Raw genomic sequence first — 25,255 nt, 5'->3', positions numbered from 1 at the left:
ACCTGTATCTTATATGTGTGCAATTTAATAAAGTAACCTAAGGTCTTACCATGCTGCCTCCTGAACCTACATTATTACACGATTCAAAGAACAGTGACAGGGTCTAAAAACCGTCATCTTCTTATTACCCACTGGCACCAGTTTAGAATGTCCACGCCTCAATATCTGCTAGTAGATCCCGCGTGAGCAGTGGGGCATCGGTTAGTGATGGAGGGAAAACCTTTGGCAATAAGATACCATAGCGGCAAGATATTCAAATAGAATTTAGTACATAAAACTCTCAAATGAAGGTGTGCAATCCAATTTATATCAGATTTACATGCCCGGCTCCAACAGGGAGCTAAGGGGGGGCCAGGCCCCACCAAGAAACTGCTCTGCCCCCCCGTAGAAAGGAGGCCTCTGACCAAGAGTTGCTTATGTACAGTTTTAATTTTCGTTCTGTTTATGAACAAAAAGAAAACGGTACACACACTGGAGACAGCGCGCACGGTGGTCACCAGCTTAGTATTGGGTTAATTAGGAGGTATACAGGCATGCTATTAGATACCAATGTACTTGTACCATTTTGCACCTGATAGCCAGTTAATACCTCTACAGCAGTGCCTGCCAAATGCTTTTCCATGCCTGCACAAAAGCCCAAACTGTTCGTATTGCCAATGCTTGTTTTGATTTGGACCTGCTTTCCATCGCTCAGGGGATTCACTAATCACTTTTCTTTTTTTGTCTTTCGATTGATTGGCAAGGCACCCTGTGGCGCAGAGCTTGCACAAGGCCATGGGCAATGATGCTCTACAGTGCTTGTATCTCTGCACAAGTCAATTGTGCAAGTCTGAATTTTTGTGTAATCAGGCCTGTCAATGTCCTTGGGTACTTTACAACCACGCGGATACGTAGTTACACAGTAGTTATTTTTATTTCGCCCCACACACACATGTTCACCATATTTTATTTTGCCCCACACGCACAGTGTCGCCGGAACACTGCCACATCCCGGACGCTTTAGAGGAGCTCATGATTTTCCAGGGCTCTGAGACTTGTGGTGCAAGGTACAGGTGAGCTGAAGAGAGTCTTGCGCTCTATTTGAAATGTGCTGTCTTTCTTCTGAAAATCGCAATTAGCTACACACATGAATTTGTAATGAGAATAAGCATAGCAGATTTTGGGCGCAGAGGAAACGCACAATTTTGGGACTTACTGACGTCTTTAAGGTAGCTCCTCCATTCTTTGTCACTGTGCTATAACGAACAATAAGCAGCACTAATAGGATAACTCAGGTGCAATGCATTTGTCATGGAAGTAAGACAATGCAGAGCAACACATACAGTAAGGCGGCTAGATTGCAGAGCCTTGGCCCACACCTGCTCATTGATTGAGCAGTGGCATTCTGTAATTTCTGCATGTGCCCTCACTATGCGCAGGCGTGGGCTAAGTGGCAGTCCTTTCTGGCACAATGTTGCACTTCATGCAGTCACAGGGCCAGCTGCAGTGCCTACACTTTACTTTGGAACTTGGTTGAGGTCGGAGTAGAAGTTGCAGGTAGGTGGAGGAGGCAGAGGCCATTCGGCCCTAGCCACGGGCTGGTCAGACGGGAGTTTGATGTTTTGCTTACTGGCACGTCTATGAGTATTGAGAAAATGCTTCTCTTGCAGTGTCGCAGATAATCCAAATTCGAATGAGAACACATAAGAACAAAATACTCTTTTCCAGTCCTCCCACATGGCATGGGAGGGGTGGAAAAGAGTCTTTTGTTCTTATGTGTTCTCATTCGAATTTGGATTATCTGCGACATTGCAAGAGAAGTATTTTGCTTATCCACGTTGCTAAATTCGCTTGATTGAAAGCACACTCGAAGTGACAGGCGTACTAATAATGGGTATTTTCAGGCCATTGGCTCTGGATGCCTGGGGCTCGATGTCCGATAACTGTGATTTGAGTAGTTGAATATAAGAGAGGCTTACCAGCTTCTGTCCGTTTATAGCATGGCAAACTGCTGAGAAAATTGCGCTCTGTCCCCCACGCTCCGCGCAGTGTCATAAAATATATGCTGGTTGCTGGAAAAGTCCTGGGCTCATGGAAAACTTTAAGTAGTTGTCAGTCGGGATGGTGTGGCTAATGTCCACACAGCTGTACTGACATTGATTAATCCCTTGCTCACTGATTGAGCCAAGGAGGCCTCCATCTTGTTTCATGGGGTTTGAAGAAATCCCATACTGCATCCGATCGTATCTATGGTAGTGACTCCTGGCCCAGGCTGATTATGTCAACAGAGGTTGATTTACCCACTGCTGGCACAGTTGGCAGGACAGTGACCGCCCACAGCCCGAGGGGAGGAACTGGCACCGTCCGCGACACTTGGAGTAGGCACTGTCTGCAACAATGAGGGGTGAGGGCACCTCCTGCAACTCTGGGAGGGGAGGTGCAAGAACCTCCTGCAACACTGCAATGGATTGACCTCAGACTTTCTCCCTTACTCGCACTCTCTCCAATAACCGCATGATCACCCTGTTCAGTCTCCTCAGCTACCCCAGTTCCCCCTTTCTTACTTCCATCCTCATTCACTTTTTCTTCCCTGCCTCTCCTTTAGTCTCTTTTTTTGGCTGGAAGATATTTCCCCAAACTCTTCATACACTTTGCAACTACAGCTTGTCTCTCCCTGCCCCACCCTACTCATCCCCACATGTTTGTGACCTCTTCCTGTCACCTTACCAGCCCCTCTACACTCTTCTTCCTTCTTCCTACCCCTACCATCCCTCTGTTGTCTGGACTCTTGTTCAACCTGTCATGCCACCCCCATTGCACCCTGCCTGTGCCACTTTATCCCATTATTCATGTAGGTGGAGGGGGTGCATGAATATCCAGGGGTAGGGCAGGGGTCCTGGGTCGCAGTATCAGTAGATGCAATGCAAAATCAATGTTGGAGAAGAGGAAAAGGGCCTTAAGATACAAGGGGCGCAGAGGGGCATCCCTTCTATTATAGGAACACACTTCAGTGTGCCCCGTGCCCACTCCTGCCCTCCCCTACCCCCTAGGCCCATGCGCTCCAGTGCTCCTGAATTGTGGAGCATCAGGGCTGTCACAGCCTATCTTCAAACGGCCGCCAAGAGAATGGGCAGGACGGAGGCAGAGGGAGAGAGATGTGCGAGTCCAAGGATGAGCCAGGCAATGGCGAATACGAGGATGAGGGGGCAGAAAGAGAGATGGGCAGCTACGAAGAGAAGGATGAATGGGGCAGGAAGATAACAGAAGTAACAAGCAACAATAGAGGGGTGGGGTAGAGTATAGCAAATAGGCACTGAGGATGCAAAGGATGTGAGGAGAGGTGCAGGGCAGACAGAGAAAGCAGAAGGGATAGGCAGGGCATGGGGTTAGAGCTGTGTGAAATGAATATGAAGGAAGAGAAGGATGGGAGGAGATGGGCAGTCAAAAAGCAGAAGGAACAGTCAGGAAGACAGGGACAAAGGGGAAGGGACAAGTAGGAAGCAACAGATGGTGCAGGAAAGGCAGGAAGAAGGGGGCAGGAGAGGTAGAACAGAGTAAACAGGTAGCAAGAGAAGGATGAAGGAGGCAGGAAGCAAGCAGAAGAGAGAGGCAGAGAACAGAGAGAGAACCAGACTAGTGTACTACTGGGTCGGAACATACGATATGCCATGGATGCACAAAACATGCGTGCACCTACGTTCCTCGCATGCGCACACACACCCCAGGGCAAGATGGTGAGTATGGGCCGTGCTTCAGTCCTTCCTGTCGAACGACTTACTGGAGGGTTTCTGACCAAACAAGTGTGGCAGACTGCCAGGACAGAGGGTGTCATGGCTGGAACTGTTTATAAAGTACTGATCTTCATTAGCTCATGCAGTTTGGGTAACTGTCCATAGTGTCTGTATGGAAACAAAATATAACCAGTGTATTGTTTGTGCCAGAGGCTTGCAAGGCTATATAATGTTGCTCCTGGGTGGGTTAGGCATCTCACACCAACTGGAAATTGGGCCCCCGCAATAACACCTCTGGCCCACCTTGATGATACATTCTGCAGCCGGGCCTGCAGATTTAGGTCCCAGTTGACCTTTAAACTCCAGGAGCTCAAGTTTTTTTGCTACATACGTTTCCTAAAAGCAAATGGGCCGTAGCCCAGACGTCTTAAGCCTCTGTCACATCACTTGTTACCTTTTTTTGTTACACTCACCTTTCCGTTACATAGGTGGCCAAAGCCTAAGTGACACAGACTAGCTTTACATGCCGGAGCCACTTAAATATAAGGCCTTCTTGCCCCTTAGTTAGATGCAGAGCACGTTCTTATGCAGATCCAACTCTTGAATCTGATTTGCCAAATCCAAAACAGAAACGGCTTAAGAACCTCCTAAAAGATTGGGTGAAGGCCCACTTACAAATAAACATGTAGTCCCTTCTCCCTTTAAATGGCTGCCATTAAAAACATAAAAAAAAATGTCTGCCATGGATCAGTACGATGGAACTAAACGTAGTCCCTTCTCCTGTTCCATGATGGCCTGACATAGAAAGGAAAGGAACAGCGAGGGATGTGGAATGCGGCCCTCACACAGGTAAGTATTACCCAGCTGAGTAACAACCCGGCAAGGGCCAATCAGGTTGATTGTAGCATTCTGATTGTCCCTAGCCGGGTACTAAAAGAGTAGCGATATTATAAGGTTTAAAATAAGAACGGGTCACTTTTGGGATATCTTAAAAATTCCACCTTGGTGCATCTGTTCATGTGTGAGAATAAGGAAAGACTTGGAGTGTAGATCCTCTCCTGTTAATCTACATCCTTTTTTACTGGTAGGGTAGCGCCAATTCCCATCCAACTGGTCTGCGGCAGGGGATGGTTCCAATGGGGTCTGCTCCTGTCAGGGGTAAGGAAGGTGTGCCCTTTCTGAGCCAGGTGGCTACAGGATGGTAACCCCCAGCTTAAAAGGATGACAGAGAAACACAGGGAAAAGAGAAAGCAACCCATTGCCTCTTCATGCCTCTTTTGCCTATGTTCCAGAGGAGGCATATGCATAAGAGGCAGCATGAAGATAAGCGCCATCCTAAAGACCTTGGCTATGCCTCCTATGCTCCTCTAAGTAACTCCTCAGTACACACAGAGGGTCTGCAACATTCTCCCTCAGCAAGACTGGGCTGTAAACTATGCGAAATCTCACTTGGTGGCATCTCAGATTCTGGAGTTCATAGAAGACAGATTCAAGGCCCTGTACTGAGAAGTATGTCTTACTCCCAGAACACTCTGAAGCTCCAATCCTGTCTTTGATTGTTACTCTGCATGACATCAACTCTAGTTTGTCAGTGAATTCAATTGCAAGAGGGTATGGTAGCATATATTTCCACATTCCCGTTGTCATGGCTGCACCATCACGGTTGTCCAACTCCAGGCCTTTAGGGTTGGGATCCTGACAAGGTTTTTCGGATATTCCTCATTAATATTCATGAGGGAAAATGTACACACATTTAGAATCATCGTATACAAATTTGTCTCATGAATATTAATGAGGGTATCCTGAAAACCCGAGATGGATCCTGCCCTCGATGCCTGGAGTTGGACAAGGAGTGCTTCACATTCTTTGGCTTTGCTCTTCTACTTTCATTCTCCAATATAAACTGCAGAATTGGACTCCAGACTCTGAGGACTATGACGCTCCAATCCACCTTACTCAGAAGTTGAAAATGGCCCTCTAGTGGGTCTTCACACAGTCAGAATGCTTAAGGTCATTCCACTGACTTCTTTGGAACCGATGTGGTGACACCCAGAACATGCCAAAGTGGCGTGTGAGCCACTCAGGGTGCTTCTTTGGTTCAGGGATGTTAATCTGTTCAGGAATCCAGTAAACCCTCAAACTGGAGAAAATTTAGGGCGGTTTTTATGACTATATTTCACTTTGAAGCCCATTTCCAACTTGTGAGTTCTGGTCCATGGACACAACTTAGTGGCCAAAGTTTCATAACCATAGGGTGTGCCGGGATTGGGCTTCTGGCAGATTGGACCCAGGAAATTCTTATTTGATCAGAATCACACCTGCAGTCGCTGTCCGTTGCCTCCACCCTGGGGAAGGGGAATGTCCATGTGGGCTCTAGAAGCAGAGTTATCCCATCCTCTCAGGGTTGCTTGCTTTCCCAGGAGGTGCTTCTCCATCTAAGTCAGTTTCTGGGGTGTCCTTGAGTCAACGTGCTTGCTTCTTTTCACACATTTTATCTCCCCATTAATTCTGTGGTTTGAGAGATGCCCAAGCACAGGCAGTGGAAGCAATGATATCCCTCGTGGCCTAACGGTCTCCAAAGTTCATTCTCTCTTCCTTTTTCTTAGTTCCCCCTTTCTAGCAGTACTGCCCCTTCACTCCCACTTGAGTCTCACGGATGGTTACTTAAAGAAGGGGTTCAATGTTGAAAGGCTTGCCTGAATATTTCCCCCTGGTGAGACACAAGACTGGGCACTCGTCGGCCTCCAGATCCTGTGATAGGCACCGGAACCCTGTTGTGATTTGGTGCTAGTGGTACTGGGCCTACTCTGGGATTGCTTTCTGACGGTGTTGACTAAGGTTTTATGGTCTATGCAGCTTAACCCCAACTGGCCGCCATCCGGGCATGTAGGATCTCTGGGTTGGGGTTCATGAGATCAGACCCTATGCTGCTCACATGTTGGGATGTTTCCTCTCCTCCAGACCCCCAGTGACGCCCTTCTTCCTTCTCGGGGTCTTCCCTTGGTCCATAATGTCTTGCAAGAAGCCATTTTTGAGACTCTTTATGAGGTGTCCTAGAAGTCCCTTTAATATCGTTGTTCAGGTGACAGTAACATCTTCCAAATGATCAGGCAGACTTGATGCTCTGATGGGCCCTGCACTTTTTCTCTGCTTATCACCAAAAGGTGCGTTATTGAGAACTTGCCCTCTCTGTTTAACCAAGAGGATATCTCAGCTTCATCTTCATGAGGAGTTCCCCCTTTTCCCGCTTTTTCTCTTGATGATCCTCTTATGGCCGGCCTGGATGTTGGCAAGGTAGTATGGGATTAGTTCGCGTGCCCTGCATCCTTCCTGCGTCTTATGGACCATTTCATAGCGGCCTCAAGCTTTCCGCTCCAACTCCCACTCCATGGATTCGGGAGACTCGTGTACTGTTTAATGCTTCCCTGGCCGAGGAGAAAAAAGGGGGTGGGGAGATGGCATAAGTAGGACGGTCACTTGGGTGTCCAACGATACAGTGATTCTCCTTCGTAGGCTGCATGTTGAATTGCTACAGAATGTTTTTCTTTGCACACTTCAGTGCTGTAGATAGTTAATTTCATGTTTATTTACATGCAAGTGCGTATTGGTATCAAATTATGGACCATTTCATGGAATCCCCCATCACCCTCCCCCGTACTTAGCCCAGACCTTGATTCTTGGGGATTACAGTTGGGCATCAAGGCATTACCTAACATAACATGACCTTCTCTTGCCCACATCAAGGGGCGGGCTGGCCTATCGGGATCTCTGGAGATTTCCCTGTAGGCCTCTGCACCCTGGGCCTCTCTTGTCTGGTATTTCCAATTTTTTCCATAGGAAAAGGGTTGGACTTGCTGAAAATGTGTGACATGGGGCCACTTTGAAAATTATTTCCTGGGCCTCTTTTGGTTCCCAGTCCACCCCTGCCCACATCTTATCACAACAGATTCTGACTTCACAAGATGCCCGTGCAACCTAAATACAGGTATATTTTGGATAAACTGGCCACTGCTGCCATCTAGTGTCTGCAATGTACATGGCATGTTTAAAGGTTGAAAGCGTAAATACTAGCGCAGAAATCAGAAGTACACCCATCAAAAAGGGGAATTGGATGCATTGAACCAAAAAGCTAAGTGTAATGGAGCAGTAAAAAAAAGATTGGCTTTAAACTGCGCAGGCAGATGTCTAGAAGGAGTGGGATGTAGAGATTGTGTGAGACTCCACAAAACCGCCGGCAGCCCCTCAGGAATGGAGTGTCTGGTGAATGGCCGGAAGCCAGCGATGTAGGAAGGAGTGATACTCTGTCCAGTGCAGTGCAGTTAATAATGCGAACAATTAGTTTGCTTCATGAACGTGTTTGTGGCTGAAAATGATACTATCCTGCTCACATAATCCCGTTTCAATTTTCATTTTTAATTTCAATATTACTTTTTAAAAATATCATTAGTAATTAATAAGGCTTTGTGACTGCTGGAAATGAGCCAGATTTCCCTGAATTTGGAAACCATCAAAAATGGATCCTGGGGTGCTTAATCCAGTAAAATGAAAAGTCCATGCCTGCGCGGCCGCACACTGGCCCTGCAGTGATTACCGCTTCCCAGCCTCAGAGATGACTTTCCAAGATTGGCAGAGCTGTGCTGTGCTTTGTATTTGTTTTGTATTTAGGCACATTTGTTTGATTGATATGAGATGGCTGCAGGCATAGCAGTGAATGGGTTATTGGAAGCACAATTGTCCTTGAAGATGTGAATGCTCGGTAACAGAAAATCGGTACAATTTTGATAGTAAATATCTATATATAAGACCTTTAGGGCCCGATTCATGGAATTCTTTGCGGGGAAAATAGGGACTTTGCGGGCCATTCTGCACGCATAACCCCTTTGACTATTCCGGACCTTGCATGGACTCCTCGCTGGCTCGGTATGTCTTTGTGTGCAGTCGAGCGCAGTGTGCACGACTCCTCGCAGAGCGTGGGTGTGGCCTGCAAAGAGACAAAAATTGGGGGCGTAATATGCATGTACCCCATTTTCGATGCAGAATGAGGAATAATGTGGGTGTGTTTACATCTGGAAAAGTTACATGAAAACCCTGTGATCCAACCGCCACATTACAGCTGGGGTAAAGTTCTGCGTGCGAGGGATCCAATGCACATAAAGCATGCAATGCACACCATGCTAACGTCACACAGCCACGATGAACGCTGCAATAGTGGGAGCCATCGTCCATGGACACAGAAGGAGGAGCAGGATGCCCAAGCCAGATTGTTGCTACACACACCACGCTGTTTGGGATTGCGATGACCAGGTGTATGCCAGGTATCAGTTCCAACCCCACATCATCCTAGACCTTGTCAGGGAGTGAGTGGAAGACCTAGAATCACACTCCATCTGCTCCGAGGCCCTTACCCCCCTGGAAAAGGTGCTGGCAGCACTACATTTCATTGCCAATGGCTCCTTCCAGCATACCACAGCCACAGTTGGGGGTGGGGATATCACAGGCCACACAATCCTGCTGTCTCCAGCAGATCTTGGCCTGCATTACATCACTTGCATGTCTGCATAGGCACATATATATGCAGAGAACACTGGAGAAAAAGCAGAGAGTGTGGCAGGATTTTTATGCGGTTGCACACTTTCCACGTGTACGTGGAGCCATCGACTATAAACATGTTGCGCTACAGCCCGCTCCCGAATAACGGACCACATGTAACGCAATTTCAAGCACTGGTATTCCATCAACATGCAGGTTGTCTGTGATGCAAATGGAGTGATCATGCAAGTCAATGCCAATTTCCCAGGCAGCACGCATGACAGCTACATTTACCACCAGTCAACACTCTACCAGGCCCTGGCCTTAGGAAAATATGTCAACACCTGGCTCATCAGTGAGTATGAACTGGCATACATACATCACACACTGAACACACCATGCCAATAAGTGCCAATAAAAAACATGTTAACAATTTCAGAGGACAATGCCTACCCACTATTACTGTTCAAGATGACGCCATACAGGAATCCTGCCACACCGACTGAGGTAAGATATATGGCCACAAGGCACATAGTGTAGTGCACATTTGGAGTCCTTAAGTCATGTTTCTGCTCCCTAGACCACTCTGGTGCCGTTATTGCTATATTCCTCACCAGTAGTCTGCAGAAACACTGTCGCGATATATGTACTGCACAATGTAGTCACACAGCTTGGCGTGCCAGTAGTTAGGCGGGAGGGACATTGCCCTCAGCCACATGCACCATCCTTGCCCTTGGTTGGCCAAAAGGCACAGGGAGAGGATACATGCACCTAGGGGGTGCAAACATACTTTACGTGAAAACCTGTTCCTGTGGAGCATACACAGTGAGGCCACAGCCCTTGTGCCATTCAATGATGAATTGGGGCATATCCTCCGTGCCCATAACAATACCCTGAGAATGTGTGTCTGGGAGAGGCATACTATGTGTGTCCAGTGACATAATATAGCAAGCACCAAGCACCAACACAACCATAGCAAATGGGAACAACAGATTCCATTTTGTTGCCGGGAAGCATGCTCAGATGCCAGCCCCTTCCACATGATTCACATTGTGGAATTAACACTAACATGTGGGGAATGCACAGGGTTGGGCATATGGGGCAGTGTGGAATCATGTGGGTAGAGGTAACTGGCGGGATAACACGTGTAATGTGTAAGCATACACAAATTCAAGTGAAAAGAATCACTTGCTTTGCAGAGGTTTAACAAACAGTACATTTCATGTGCATGATATACAGAACACCTGTATCCGACAGTAGGCCCTAATCCTTGCAGGCTGTTTGAAACACAGAACAATGAGGCCCCTTATTTTGCTTGACTATCACATCACAACCCCAAGTCAAGGCAGGGAACACAAACATACACACACATACAAATATATCAAGTTACAACTTTGTACAATTTGTCAAGAATGCACGCAGTCAAATGGGAGTAGGGCTGAGGCCGATTGTGAATGTCATACCCATGGGAGCCAGGTGGCAGGGGTTCCTGCGCAGCCTATACTCAGCCAGGTAGCAGCAGATAAGGAGTACCCAGAGGCAATCCTCGCAGGGTCATTCAACATCCAGGAGGAAAGTCAGGCACGACAGTTCTGACACCTGGCAGGAGAAACGGAGGAGACTCTGCGAAATGGTGTGCGTCCGAATGGAATTGAGAAGGCAGCTGATGGCAGAGAGGCAGCGGGCTAGGGAGGCAAGGATTGCTAGGGCCAGGGCAGATATGGTGAAGAGACAGACTCTGAGGTAGGCTGCCATCCTGGAGGAGGCTTGGAGGGATGCAGAGGAGGAGGATGTTGTGGGGCCTGTAAGCCATCCAAGAAAGAACAGAGGCCTGCCTCCATGTCGAGGGCGAGGAATGCGACTCTGCCAAGGAGGACGTGATGAGAGACAATTGAGCCTACTGCCTGTGTATATAGTTATTTGTGCAGATTTTCTTTTTTGACTTTTGTTCATTTTTGATCCTTATACATTTCCCCCTTCCACATAGTCGTGTTTTGTAGTGTACATATTTTGAATACAGATTTGAGTTTATTGATCACACAGTTGTTAATGTCTCTTTGTTCGTGTGCTGCATTTGGTTTACTATGGTTTTGGTATGCATTTGTTCTGTGACTGTCATGTGGATTGGGGACCTCGCTGTGGATGTGTGGGATACACTCATCACTTGTGCAGTCGTTATTCACTATGTGTGTCCCTCTCAATGCATGGCCACCCATTTGCACACATCAGCTATCAGCCAGTGGATGCTCTCATGTCATGCTGCACATCTGCCACTCAAATACTATATCTTCACATGTGAGCTTTTTAAGTCTGGCTGTTCACAGCATCCATCTCCTTGGCTCACACACTCTCAGACATCCTTCACATCACCCAAATGCATGCCTGTTAAACTTGTGTTAGTTTCAGGGGCTTTGACTGCTATGCCTTCCTAACTGACTCCCTTCATTCATTGATGTTTACATGCTACTATGCACAAACACATTGCATGTGACTCTGTCCTGTCAGTGATGTCCTGGACTTGTGTCCTCCTAGGTCATTCACCTACATCACCTTGAGGCCATTGAAATGGAACATGGCCACAATGATACGTCACATTGCATTGCATTGCTTTAGTATGTCACATTTCATGGGGCTTTCACAGTGTAGCTGGTGTTACATTCCGCTGTCCTTTTTCTGTGCAACTGGTTGTGATGTACCCGGGAGTCCAGTGAAGAGCTAAGGACATGGATTCTGAAACAGTGGCCCCAGTTGTTCAGGCTAGGGGTGGATGTGTGGCCTATGTGCTTCATGTTGGTGGCAGGCCAGTGGAGTTGAGGTAAGTTAGTGGTCAACATGGAACTGCTAGGGGTGTAATGTGGCAGGGCTCAGAGGTGAGGGGGCTGTTGGGGGGTGTCAGGACCTGAGGAGCTGCCTGGAGTTGTATTGGAGGTGATGGGGCTGGTGGGTCGTGTCAGGGCTGCCTGGGGGTGGTGGCAGAGGTGAGGGGGGCTGATGGGTTGTGGCAGGACATGAGGGGCTGCCTGATGGGTTGTGTCAGGACCTGAGGGGTTGCCTGGGAGTTGTGTTGGAGGTGAGGGTGGCTGGTGGGTGGTGTCAGGACCTATGGGTCTATGTGGGGTTGTGCCAAAGGTGAGGGGTGCTAGTCGGTTGTCAGGGCTGCCTCGGGGTGGTGTTGGAGGTGAGGGGGGCTGGTGGGTGATTTCTGAGCTTGAGGGGGCTACTGGGCTTGAGGGGGCAGCTGTGCAGTATGGGTATATCCCAGCAGTTTGGGTGCATTGCAAGTAGGGTGGACGGTTTGCAGTTTTGCAGGGGTGCAGCCGTTACTTATGTGGGACCTAGCACAGATTTGCAGGGGTGCAGCTGTAACTTGTGTGGAACCTTGCGCAGATTCACAGGGGTGCAGCCGCTACTTACGGGGGACATTGCGCTGTGTCGCCGGGGTGCTGAATGTTGGGTCAGAGGCAGACACGCAGGGTTGCAGAAAGGTTGGTCTATAGCTACGGTTTTGGTTTACGGAGGGGCATGTTGTAGTCGTTCCACGCGCAGCTCAGTGTTGTTTGCAGATCAGGTTGGTTTGATATTTGGATTCCATAAATACGCAGACCGTGCATTGTAAAATGTTCACGTACGGCCACGCAGAGTCATTTTCGCTGCGAGGACTTTGCGGGATAAATGCAGACTTTTCTGTGAATCAGACCCTAAGTCTTTTGATGCGAGACATTGGATAGTGGGTCTTTGGGAGGCATCCTATCCACCATGACACAGGCAAGTAGTCTACATGTCATATAAAAAAAGGTGGGTGAGCAGAAACTTTTCCTTACAGATGGAGATCATGCCTTTTTTCAAGATGTGGGGTATTTTATTGAGCCACATTAAGCATAATAACAGATTACACATGTCCCACGACTATGAAAGCTGTGGGCCGCTTGGGCCTATAAGGAATGTCAGTGTCTATATAGGTGGGCTCTCAGATTCTGGTATTTCAATGTTTGAGGTTTTGGATCCCTGGTCTTGTTCCTACATGCCAAGCTCAGAGTGCTCCCAACGCAAGATAGTATTTGCAAATTGCTATTTGGATACTGCTGCTTCCAAAACTCCACACACGATAGGCAGTGCCCTGAATTGCACCATATATATTTGCATTTTCTTTTGTCTTTCTCTCTGATCCGTAGGAAACACTCATAACTCACCAAAATGCCTTTCAGCTCATCCTGTCAAAGTCGCTCACTGACTCGCTAACTTGAGAAAAAAAACTGTCAGGACATTTTAGACATGGTAGCACATCAGAAGCGGCTTGCAGTGTGTGTGTTTCCATACGTTGTCATTAACATCCACTGCTGCATCAACATTTTGGTAACATTAGTGACAGATGGGATTTTAACATATACACAGCTCAAAACATAACAGAACGGTAGGACCAGTTTATGTGCATTTTAGAGATCTGCCAAGGTGCTCTGGGATAAGAGACATGCAAACCTCCTAAATTACATAGGTATTCACACCACAAAATTGACTTCACAGAAAAGAGCATTACATGGAGCATCATCAATCTTTGATATTTACGGGCACCTAAGTAAGTGACGTTACAAAAAGTTGCCATGAGTAAGCTGAGTGATAGACAACTTTGTGATGTGAAGTACGTGAATGGTCACTATAATTATGCCTCATGTGCTTACATAATACATAAGCATGGAGCCTCTGGGCACACTCCTCAAAGATCCCAATATAGCCATCCACCAATACGGAGATGAGAGTTATACATGACAGTAATTAGCACACAGGACATTGTTCGTCCCTGTGATTACCTAGTCATCATCCAGTCCTGAATGGTGACTGCCTACCTCAAACTAAACCCTTCCAATACTGAATGTGTCCTCATGAGTTCGCCTGCTAAAAAACTACTTGTCCAACAGTGCCTCAATGATATGCGCCTAGAAGGATGTGATCCAAAACGGTTGGACCCAGCAAAATCCCTAGGCTTCACAAATGATAGCAGCCTGTCCTTCCAGAGACACATTGCCAAGAAGGCCCAAACAGCCTTGCTCCAAATCTCCACCTTTTGCAAAATCAAATCCTTCCTCCCGTCGCAGGATTTCCAGATTGTAGCGTAGGCCTTTGTGGTCTCACATATCAATAGTGGAAAGGCCCTCCTGGCGGGGCTCCAAGCTGCTAACTTGGCTCCCCTAAAATAGTCTACTATGCTGCAGCACATCTTAATACAGGTGCATGGAAATTTGATAGCTTCCACTCCAGGCCGGGATACTGTTCAAGACTGCGTACATCAACTACAAAGCAGCCACGAGTAGCACACAGTGTAGCGTATATATATATATATATATATATATGGTGGCACATGCTCCTCAGGCAGAAAATCAACCAACCGGCTTGAATCACAAAAATCCTTCTCATGTCACACACGCACCTTCCAGAGCTCCAACCACAAGGCTGTCAGGACAATACTGCACTGATGATCCCTAATAAGGGTGAGAACAGGTATGTAGATGTCCTGGCAGCCTTGCAAAATGTCTGTTTTGGGTTGATTAAGCTATCTATAAATTAGCACTGCCCTCTTAGACAAAGACAATTTTGTTGATCAAAAGGTTTGCATTTGGACTCATTTGCATACCCACAATGCCTTGCTGTTGTGGCTCAGAACTGGAGGTGAACGTCCAGCATTGGCTACTAGGTGGCTTTGTGGAATGTGTGATTTGGCTAAAATGGACTTTCCTACTTTCACATTTCAGGTGAAAGGTTTTTTTTCCAAACCTTTTTAAACCCACCATAACTTTCATGGTGTTGTGAATACATACACACACATATATATTCATTCATATTAAAAGATTAAGCAAAACGAGTATCGCTTGCAGCTTATTTGCCCTCATACTGCATGGAAGGTCACAGTCACACCATGCAAAGTAAGGAATGTTACCCTAAAAGAATGTCCCCAGGTTTTAGACATATTTCCATAGCATGCTGTATTGTGCACCCTTCCCATTTATCATCACGCAGCATTCACATTTCTTAAGGCACAAACGTCCCTGTGAATAGTCCCCCTCCCTCCAATCAGTGTCTAATTGCTCCCATTATAATGCTCTTTTGACACAGAGCAACAAGGTAATATGCTTCATTTACCACTGGGGGAGCCACTGTGCTGCCCTGAGCTCCAACCTTCACACGAAAGCCTGACAGAGCACTGGACAGGCTTTGGTCAGGCGCAAGCAAAGTCCAGACTTTTCCCTGTTCTGGAGTGTGTGGGTGCGGGGATGCGGGACATAAGTTATCAATTCAGGAAAGTCCCACAAACTACACAATGGTTGGCCACCCTAATCAAAGTGCCCCTTTTCACCTCCCACTGTGGAGCCCCTTGAAATGGGTGCTGACCTTGGGATTGACACGTAGACTTGTCTATGCCCCAGCTTGCTCCTCATTGTACCCCCACACTTCTCTCTCCCATCACAAGCTAGTCCATCATTACTCCCGCCCACACGTGACCAACGAGGCACACACAATTCGTCTATCCGCCTTTTCCTCCGAGCTATTTCTCAGCCGAATGACAAGCCTTTTTGCAGTGGTCGACTATAGCTTTTTTCAGTGGGTGGGCTATTTTTTTATAAGGGACTATTTGTAGCAAATGCTGGATACCCCGACATTCGCTTTACCATCATCCGCCTCGATGCCCCTGGGCTGTGTGAGCGCTTTATAAATGCAAATAAATAAATAAATAAAATCATGACGCTGTCACGATATCGATATTGAACTCTACTCTGTAGGAGGGATCAGGTGCAAGGTGAATAAAGGGGGCAAGTAACGATGCTGTTTAAGTGATTATATGACGGGTTCTTCCCTGGGACGAAAAAAAGGCAAATAAAAATATGTACAAACAAAAAAAGTTTCACTTCTTTAGAGTGAGAGTCTAATGAAGTTTACACTGTCAGTGACAGAAGAAAACTGTGGACCTCCACTCAGTGATGAAGTGATACTACTGTTCAGGTAGGAATGTGTGAGAAACCCATGAGCAGTAGAAGGCCAGGGATGGTGGAATAACCTGCCGTGGCTCAGTCTCCGCAGATTTAGCGCAGGGCACCTTGGTCTTGTTTCTGTTGAATCAATATTTTCTTCTTCTGCCCCAACCTCCCACCAGCGTGTTTTTATGCCCCGCCATGTGACCCCTTTTGCTTTCTCCAGGGAAGAATGACATCTTTGGGGAGCCCCTGAACCTGTACGCCAGACCAGGGAAGTCCAACGCTGACGTGCGAGCTCTGACCTACTGCGACCTTCACAAGATCCACCGCGAGGACATTCTTGAGGTGCTCGACATGTACCCCGAGTTCTCGGATTTCTTCTGGTCCAGCCTGGAGATCACCTTTAATCTACGAGACGTGAGTACACCAGCTGTTAAGTCTCTGGCCTTCTCACTTATTTGCCCCCACCACTCTCTCCTGATCCCCCACTGTGTCGCACACATGGCTTTCAGCCATAAAATCATGTTTGGGTCTTAAATGCCATATTGTCAGATTGTATTATTAAATAATGAATAAGAAATATCAAAATGAATTTGCTTCTTCGTTTATGCATGAAGAAATCATGTCAGCAATAGTCATAACTGTTCAGCAAAGTACTGCCACTTTAAGCAATCTCTGAGTTCATGGAAACAGCGCTAAACACTTTGGCCTCATCACGAGTGCCGGGGCTATTAGCGTTACTGCCAAACCCCCCAGCGCTATTAGTGCCGGATCACGGGTTTGGCTGAACGGTAAATCCCCTTTCTCCATTGGGGCCATTCGGGAATTACCCATTCCCCATCGGGCCCAAAGATGCCATTGTTGCTAAGAAGCACAAACTGAACAAATTACAATTCAAGGCCAGTTCTTTGTATCAAGTTGTTCAATTGTACAGCGCTTTGGCGTAAAGTGCTATATAAACTAATAAATACAAATACAAATGCAACAATATCATCCAGTCCCGATATCTCTCCGGGAAAGATTCAGCACTGGAAAGATTTCATTTTAGACTACAGATCCCCAGTTGCATCAATGGTTGATTCCTGAGAATTGGGCGAGGTTGGAACACACACCTGTTGCATGGAAACCTTATGGCTCTAGGCGTAATTGCTTTCTGGCTCTCCAGTGTAATGTTTGTCTGTGCTGCATACAAAATGCTACTGGCCAATTGGGGACTGGGGGAGGAGGAACACGTTTCATTGGTCCCCAGGCATTAAGGTCAGTAACGATGCTGCTTAAGTGATTATGTGACGGGTTCTTCCCTGGAACGAAAAAAAGGCAAATAAAAATATGTACAAACAAAAAAAGTTTCACTTCTTTAGAGTGAGAGTCTAATGAAGTTTACACTGTCACCATAGCAAAATAAATCATTGTAGCAAGTTAGCAACAGACAGACCCGAAAATATTGCTGCTAAGTCACTCTGTGTGAGATTTAAAGGCCACAGCCTCCCATTGGAGGTTCATCATCATCAGGGTCCCCACTCATACTTACTTCATTGCGGCCATCCACACGTCATCATGCGGCCAAGCCCTTGAAAGACAAATGGGTGACATGCACCTTTGCCGTTCCTCTTTCTCCTCAACATTCACAAAGTATTACTCGAGCGCAGCTGCAGCCAACCCTGCAGCTGATTTTGATATCCTAGTTGGAGCTCATCGACCATGGGACCCACACTGCCGTCCTTTGGCCAAGGGTAGCACGCTGCCCTTCACACAGGAGGGGCAGTTCTAGGGTGCTACCACTGGGTAGTGGCCAGGTGAATTCCACTGCATTTGTTACTTATTTATATAATATTGGGTGGGTTGTGGGGAAATATATGTGTTACTCTTATTCTGCTTCTTGGTCATGGGTTGTCTCCTGTCTCAAAGTTGTGGCTACATTTTGTGCTAGCCAAAAAGATAAAAATAACCAAGAGACAGGATACATTTTCTACGGGGATAATCTAACGCATATGGCTCAGTTTAAGGAGTGTTGGGTTCGGTGTGCAGTGAAAAAGTCGAAAACATTAGGTTGAATGGCAAAAATGTCGAAAAGGAAATGTCGAAAAACTTTTTTCGAATGTTTTATTTTTTTATTTACATGTTTTTTTTGGGTTCCTCAAGTAAAAAAAAGGGGTAAAACAAAAAGAATTACAAAGAAGAGGGGTTGGGGGAGAACCCCCCCATTTCAAACAAAAAACAAAAAAAAATAGACATTGGAAAAAAAAATATTTTTGACTTTTTATTTTCGACATTATGACTTTCGACATAATGTAATTCGAAAATATCACTATAAACCGTTGACTTCCTGTGCAGGAAGGCAATATTGGCCATAGCTATTGCTGACTGTGTCAGGTGGAATTCTGTATTGTATACATCCTCTCTGGTAGTCAGAGAGGAAATGTAGTCAACCTGTAAATGGGATGAAACACGTTCATAATGTTTTGACAATTCTTTAGCCTTCTTCAGAACTGAATTAACGGCAACAGAATTTCACAGAGGAAGAACAGGGGCTGAATTTGCTGATTTGAAGGATGGTTCTCTCAAATTCCCATTTCCTATCAAATTAATAAATAATTCTCATGGTCTATGTAGTACTGTGCAGACAGAAGAACACAGTCTTTTAGAACGTACCTAGCTAAGGGAGATGATCTCCCAAATCAGGCTTGTTGAACAATCGAGTTTGGTTAATTCACGGCCCTTTGGTGGATTCAATGCACTGTATGCAAAAGAAGTGCAAGTGGTGTGACCCCGCTGATCCTTGGCACTGAACAATATCCCTCCTTAGTTTCCTCCCATGCTCAGGCATAGCTTCGTGCCACCTTGGCAGCTCTGGACTCCATAGAAAGCATCCTCCCCAAGTCAGCGTGGTCCTTGCCAGTAGTGGGAAACCTCAGGAGTGGAGCGATTAACTGAGAAAATGTTGGCGGAAGCTGTGCAATGCCACAAGTTCACAGGCCCGCACAGTCTACTAGCGAGTGTTGTTCACCTGCTGCCCCCTACACTATCATGGAGCTCCTACACCCGGTATGGTGCAACGCCCATGCTTTCAATGACCCACCCATGTACTCCACCGATATATAGTGTACCATTGACGTGTCCTGTGCTTCCACCCCTTCATGATCGTTGACCCGGACAGTTACTCTTCAATCGAGATTTCTCGCATCCATCTTATATTTCCATCCTTTGCAGTTCAGCTTTGCATACATCAGGGGTCTGCAACCTTTGGCTCTCCAGATATTTTTGACTACAACTACCATCAGCTCTAGCCAGCATAGTCAATAATGCAGAATCACAGGAGTTGCAGTACAAAACATCTGGGGAGCCAAAGGTAAGACCCCGGCATAGAGGATACATTCCCTATTTCCATAATTCTAAGAGATTTTATTATAAACTTGCTTCAGGTTTTTCAGATCCAAGGTATTACCTTTGCAGTAGATGCATGAGTTTAAATTAGTGTCGGGGCAAGCCCTGACCCCCTCTCTTCACTTTCTTCTCATGCACTTTGATTGAGTTGCTTTTTATTCTGCTCATCCAAGACCTGCGGCTCATCCTTATGTGGCCTTTGATAAACAGGCCCCCTCCACCATCCGACCATCGGTGTCCTGTGAGATCTACTAGGAGCTCACAGGGCTGCTGGGGGGTGTGAGGGAAAAGTTCCTGTTGAGGTCAGGGAACCACGGTCAAACTGTATGCACTGCCCTGGCCTGGAGAGGAATGCACCTTGGCAGAAGTCTCATTAGTGGCATTAACCATGCCCACTTGGCACTTTCAATAGATTGGCATATATGCATAGAAATTGGCATCCAGGGAACTGTCTGCTGTAAAGTAAGCCCCCTGTAGGGCATCTCTGTGAGTTAAGGGCTCACCCCAGAGACCTTTTTTCGGCCTGAAGTTCACAGGCTCTGAACACGTCTGAACCGACTTAGCTCTTCATCTCTCTGATGCCGATACATTGATTAGCATTCATATGGGAATTCATTATCACGCCTATTATTACAGGGCTTTGGTAGTATGAGGAATCAGAGGAAAAGCTGTGTAAAAACATAAAGTTGTTATTTTTCTACCATCTGTGTTGGTGAAGACCGCCACTGCGGCAAGCTTATCCAACACTGATAACCACCTCTTTATGAACTTCACATTACTGAATGATGTTACTGGGGTAGCCCACACCCTTATGCTTTCACTGTACGCCTGCATACACCACTCTTTGGGCCTAACTCTGTACAAATGGCTAAATCCAGCAGAAAGAGCGCCACTGTCTCCATCTCCACACGTTGGGATCTCTCTGGTGGATTTCATGATCCTCTGCTTCTGGCAGTGACGGCTGGTCGGCATGAGACTCCTGGAGACAGCGGTTTCCCATGCCTATGACCGCTTCATGCAGTGACCCTTCATGATCTTCGCCATGTGTGCATCCACACCCAGCACAGCTCAGCATGGCGGTAATCACTCACAATGGATTCCTTAGGACTGTGCCTGTTCATTTCAGACTTTGAGGTTTGGCGTTTCCTCGCAGCATGTATGGGCTTTGTGGGAATCCAGTGAGAATGTGAGGAGTGGTGAATAAAGGCACCCGATGCCCCTTTCCACGGATGTTCTACTCATCTTCCTCATGCAGAATTATGCTGCTCCTGTGAAGAAAATCTTCCAAGCATTACACCTAATTCTGGCCCATTCCAATCTGAGTCATGAGTAAACTGTATACTCATGTAGGATGTCAATGTGTACTGCATGCCCACTCTACCCTCCCAGTGGACAAAGGTTTTTCCTCTAAAATAAGGTTCCTTCTCAGGGATATACAAGGTCGGCCTCAAATCATCCCTTGGCCTCTTCCGCCTGTTGTGGTGCAATCCTTGCGGGTGCGTGGAGTCTGTAGAACCCTGTGGGATATCCCCATTGGCTCACATCCAAGCAATAGCCAGCCTTGTATATTGCTTTCAGCACATCTCTCGGTCCTCCCCTTGAGATGATAATTGTGTTTTTGTCTCCTAGACCAACATGATCCCCGGCTCGCCAAGCAGTGAGGAGTCTGACGGAGGCTTTAGCCGCCTGCGGCGACGGAAGCTTTCATTCCGCAGGAGAACAGACAAGGGTAAGTGAGAATGCAGAGCGCTGAGGCCAGAGTGGAGGAGAGACGGCATTCCTGGGACATTTGTAGGTTTAGAGGCAACAGGCAGGCGTCAGTGAAGATACGCCCGCACAGGTACGCATCGATTTCCCTTTTCCCGATCTGCCTTTAGGACCAGATGACACTGAAAGCATATGTATCGGAAGCAGGATTTGGCACACGTTTTAACTTAACGTGTGGATTGGCTGGAATCATAATCCAATCTATCAGTTCTAATGACTCAAATCATTTGGAGCAGAAACTCTAATTGATTTGAACGTTTTGAACCTCTATTTAAGAATTACATGTCTTTATAACCACATGTTTTGTAACGAATGCACATATTCCGAAACTTTTGCAACAACAAACATAATGTTTTTTTGGGGGGGGGTTCCCCCAAACCACCTTTTCCCAACCCTAAACTAAAAACCCACCCCAACCGTTTCCCCACAATATTTAATCCTTTACCCCACCTCTGCATACATTTTCGTTATGGTTTGTCATTATAAAATGTTAGCTAAATGTGTATGTCTGCATAACATTTTCGTTATAATGACTGGATACCCTATTTAAGTGGCTTGCATAAACAAGAGCACGTGTTGGCCTGACCTGCTCGAACAATGGCACATGGTTTGGTGTTTATTTTATTCACTTTATTTTAATTTGGTCTCATGTTATAATATTCTGGTCTCTGTCCTTGTTTTAGTTCCAATCATTTGGAATTTGATTCAAACCAATGGGTAGTGATGGGTCGAATTGGGGGAAATGTGCCCTACCCAAAGCAAGGAAAATCAGGTTTTTTGAGGCTTGCTCCGAAAACCCCTCCCAATTCCACTTATTTGAACCATGATTGCAGCCGAGCACTCACAAGCTTGCCACACCCTAGTCTTAACATGTGCAGGGCCTTGGCGGATACGGAATAGGGACTCGGCTCGGGATAGTGCTGTATGCGCACAGTGCCGCTAGCAGATACTATGAAAGCCGTAGGAATCTGCAATTCAGCAGCACGCGTGATGCGGCGATAACTGCGGCAATAAGCATCGTCATTGCTGCGGGGTCTTGACAAACTGTACTGCTGTTGTTCAAAGTCTAATGTCATAAATGTTTTACAAGGCAGTGCTAGCAGGCAGCATCCGATCACGCGTGAGCGAGTGTCTCTGCACACAGCCTTTGCGGTTACACAAATGCAGATAAACCAGCGTTGCGAAATCACATGATGGTGTTCAAGAAACTCTCCGAAAGCCACACAATGGCACTGGAAAAAGGTTGGCACATAACGCACCAGGCGGCCCTACTCTTTTTAGACTTGGTGAGCTCTTGAGATTAGCCCGAGGGCTTCACTTGTTTCCAGAAACCAAGACGCTTCATTGACAAACTGAACCAGTTAAGGGACTGGTCCCACAAAATAACAAAAGGCACCACTTCACTTGAACCAAATCCAGTAGGTCTGTGGGAGCAAAGGTGACATGTTTTCTCTGTTGGGGTATATGTGCAGCTCTTATGATTCATTTGCAATTGACAGATGATCAAACTTCATCGTTTGCTGTGTCTCACAGCTGTGTCGCCTAATGCTGGTCCTTATACTTAAGGCCCGGGGCTATGGGTGTAGGATGCTTTCATTGTATCCCTGAAGTTTAGGTCTGTGGGTGTATGACACACTAGTCCTATTTCTATGTTTATGGCTTTTGGGCGCATGGAATGCAAGTTCCATTGCTTGTAATTATGGCTGTTGTAGTCATGGGTGGGGGCTTTCCACTAGTCTTATTGAGTCAGAGTTATTGTTTGGGGAAAATAGACCTTATTATTTGACTTTGCGATGAGGCCGGGCTAGCGATTTATTATTTCCTGTAGCCCACTACTACTCACACACTAGGCCCTATGAAGGCTGGACAGCATCTGCTGACCGAGTTACTAGGGGTGTCACGGTATTAGTTTTATGATGGTATGATAACCTTCTTGCCAAATGACGGTATATTATGGTTATCGCGGTATAGCAGGTGGAGTTAACCAATCTTAACAAATATTTTCTAAAATGTCATAAATTGTCGGATTTATCATCCCAAACAAAACCAGGCACCCTGGGCCAGAATTGGGCTTTTCAACATACTTTCCACTGAAATGCCACCCCGTGCTTCCACCAAACACAAACACACATGTGGAGAGGAGGAGGGGGGAGCCCTGCTGTGACTGGCAAAGCAAATTGAATAGCTTTTCTTAAGTGGTCATTTAGGCTTTTAGCTCCCCCACTGGCTACTGGTGAAGATGAACATGTTGCCATCTTGATAACATGCATGCCACAGATCAATGAAGGCAGATGGTAGTATACGCTTGTGCGCATACACACACATGCACTCTCTCTTTACGTTACAGCCTTTAGTTTACTTGCGGGCCAAAGGGTGTTCAGTAATCACGGACATGTTACCCTTTGGTGTGGCAGCAGGGAATACCTACAGAGATGAGTGAATTTTGCAGTGTGACTTATTATATGTAAATTCAATGATAGAACCAGGGAAATCCCCCCATTGTCATATGTTTAGCAAATATTATCCATTATAAATATATAAACCCCAAAGCCGCCAACCCAAAGTAAACCCTTTTCCTTCTTGGCACTGTATTTATTCTTCCTATTGCTAACATATTGATTTTGTGTCAGGCACGTGTGGTTTATGGAATGGCATTAAAAACTGCTCCAACTGAAACTACTTGGCAGATGGCACATCCAACAGTGCAAGACCAAGACTGCGCAGCACTTGCTCACTGTCGCCTTTCCAAATCAGATTGAAAAGCACACTTAACGGTATAAACGGTATACCGGTATAAACAATGTGACAGTTATTATTGTTCAATTGAGTGGTTCACGGTATCTTTAACGGTATACCGTAATACCGTTACATCCCTACTAGACACTATGCAAAACGCTGTACACCTGAATATGATACAGCACGCTAGAGCTCAGCCTGGTCATGGGTTCCATAGACATTGACATTACTAGATACTTCACCTGACACAAGAAGAGTGCTCGCCCAATCAGGTCCTGGAATTTAGAGGATGGATGCCCTGGGGCCTAGTGTGCTCCTTTTAGATCTCTAAAGGTCTGTGGTGCAGATGTAGTGTAGTGTGCCCTTCTCTATGCCAATGATGACTGCGTGATTATTAAGTAACGTAATGCCTAGTGCCCCAACTTGATCTTTAAGTTATGGATGAGGGATTAAGGCAAACATCACCTACTAGGTCTGTCCGGACATTCATAGAGTGCCAGTCCAATGTTACACATCCCAGCACCACAACCGCCTCCATATCTGGACTTGCAGAGGGCAAGTTAACTGATAATCTCAGCCCTTGTCCTAGACTATGTCGATACATCAGACCCTCTTCATCCCCAGGAGACAAATTGGGGCAGATCCCAAGTAGTGCGCCCAGTCCTGTACCGGCTTTGCTGTGAATGATACTTCCTCGCCCACTCTGCCGGGGCTGGCTTGCCTCTCTGTTGTGCCATAGGCTGCCTTGCTCCCTGACCCCTGTGGCAGCGGCAGCAGGATGGTGGTCCATCTCTGTGGAACAGAATCGACACAAGCCAAAGGGAAGCATAAGCCATATCAACAGAGTTTTAAGTTGGTGGGTGAATTGAGGAGTGTTCTAGTTAGGGGCCATGGCCTAAGTACCACTTGGTGTGGCAGCGGGGGAGGACACCCCAACCACCTGTGCTTAGGCCATTCCCCTAACTAAAGCACTGCCTCTCCTATGGGGATTAGGGGGCTGGCAATTGCTTTGCTCTCAGGTAGTGGGCGCTAAGCCGGAGATGTTGAGTACACTGCTATTATACCTTTGGTACACCCAGCCTCTCCTTTCTGTTCCTAAATCGCAGGCCCCGACCCCACTGGCAGACTGCCTGTGGGTATCAGAGCCTGTGGTTAAGAAACAAAGGA

At 46.6% G+C, this 25,255-nt stretch overlaps 1 protein-coding gene across 1 annotated transcript in view; it reads left to right on the top strand.

Moving 5' to 3' along the window:
• KCNH2 (potassium voltage-gated channel subfamily H member 2) overlaps positions 1 to 25,255 on the top strand; it is a 1,778,384-nt gene that overhangs the window by 1,711,314 nt on the left and 41,815 nt on the right. The window contains exons 10-11 of the mRNA XM_069645957.1: positions 16,425 to 16,618; positions 21,215 to 21,314. Coding sequence (XP_069502058.1) covers positions 16,425 to 16,618; positions 21,215 to 21,314 — 294 coding nt within the window. The remainder of the gene's footprint in view (positions 1 to 16,424; positions 16,619 to 21,214; positions 21,315 to 25,255) is intronic.

Source organism: Ambystoma mexicanum, chromosome 2p (assembly GCF_040938575.1).
Source record: "Ambystoma mexicanum isolate Mex_15411 chromosome 2p, UKY_AmexF1_1, whole genome shotgun sequence".
Taxonomy (NCBI): Eukaryota; Metazoa; Chordata; class Amphibia; order Caudata; family Ambystomatidae; genus Ambystoma; species Ambystoma mexicanum.
This window is presented reverse-complemented; position numbering and strand designations above follow the sequence as displayed.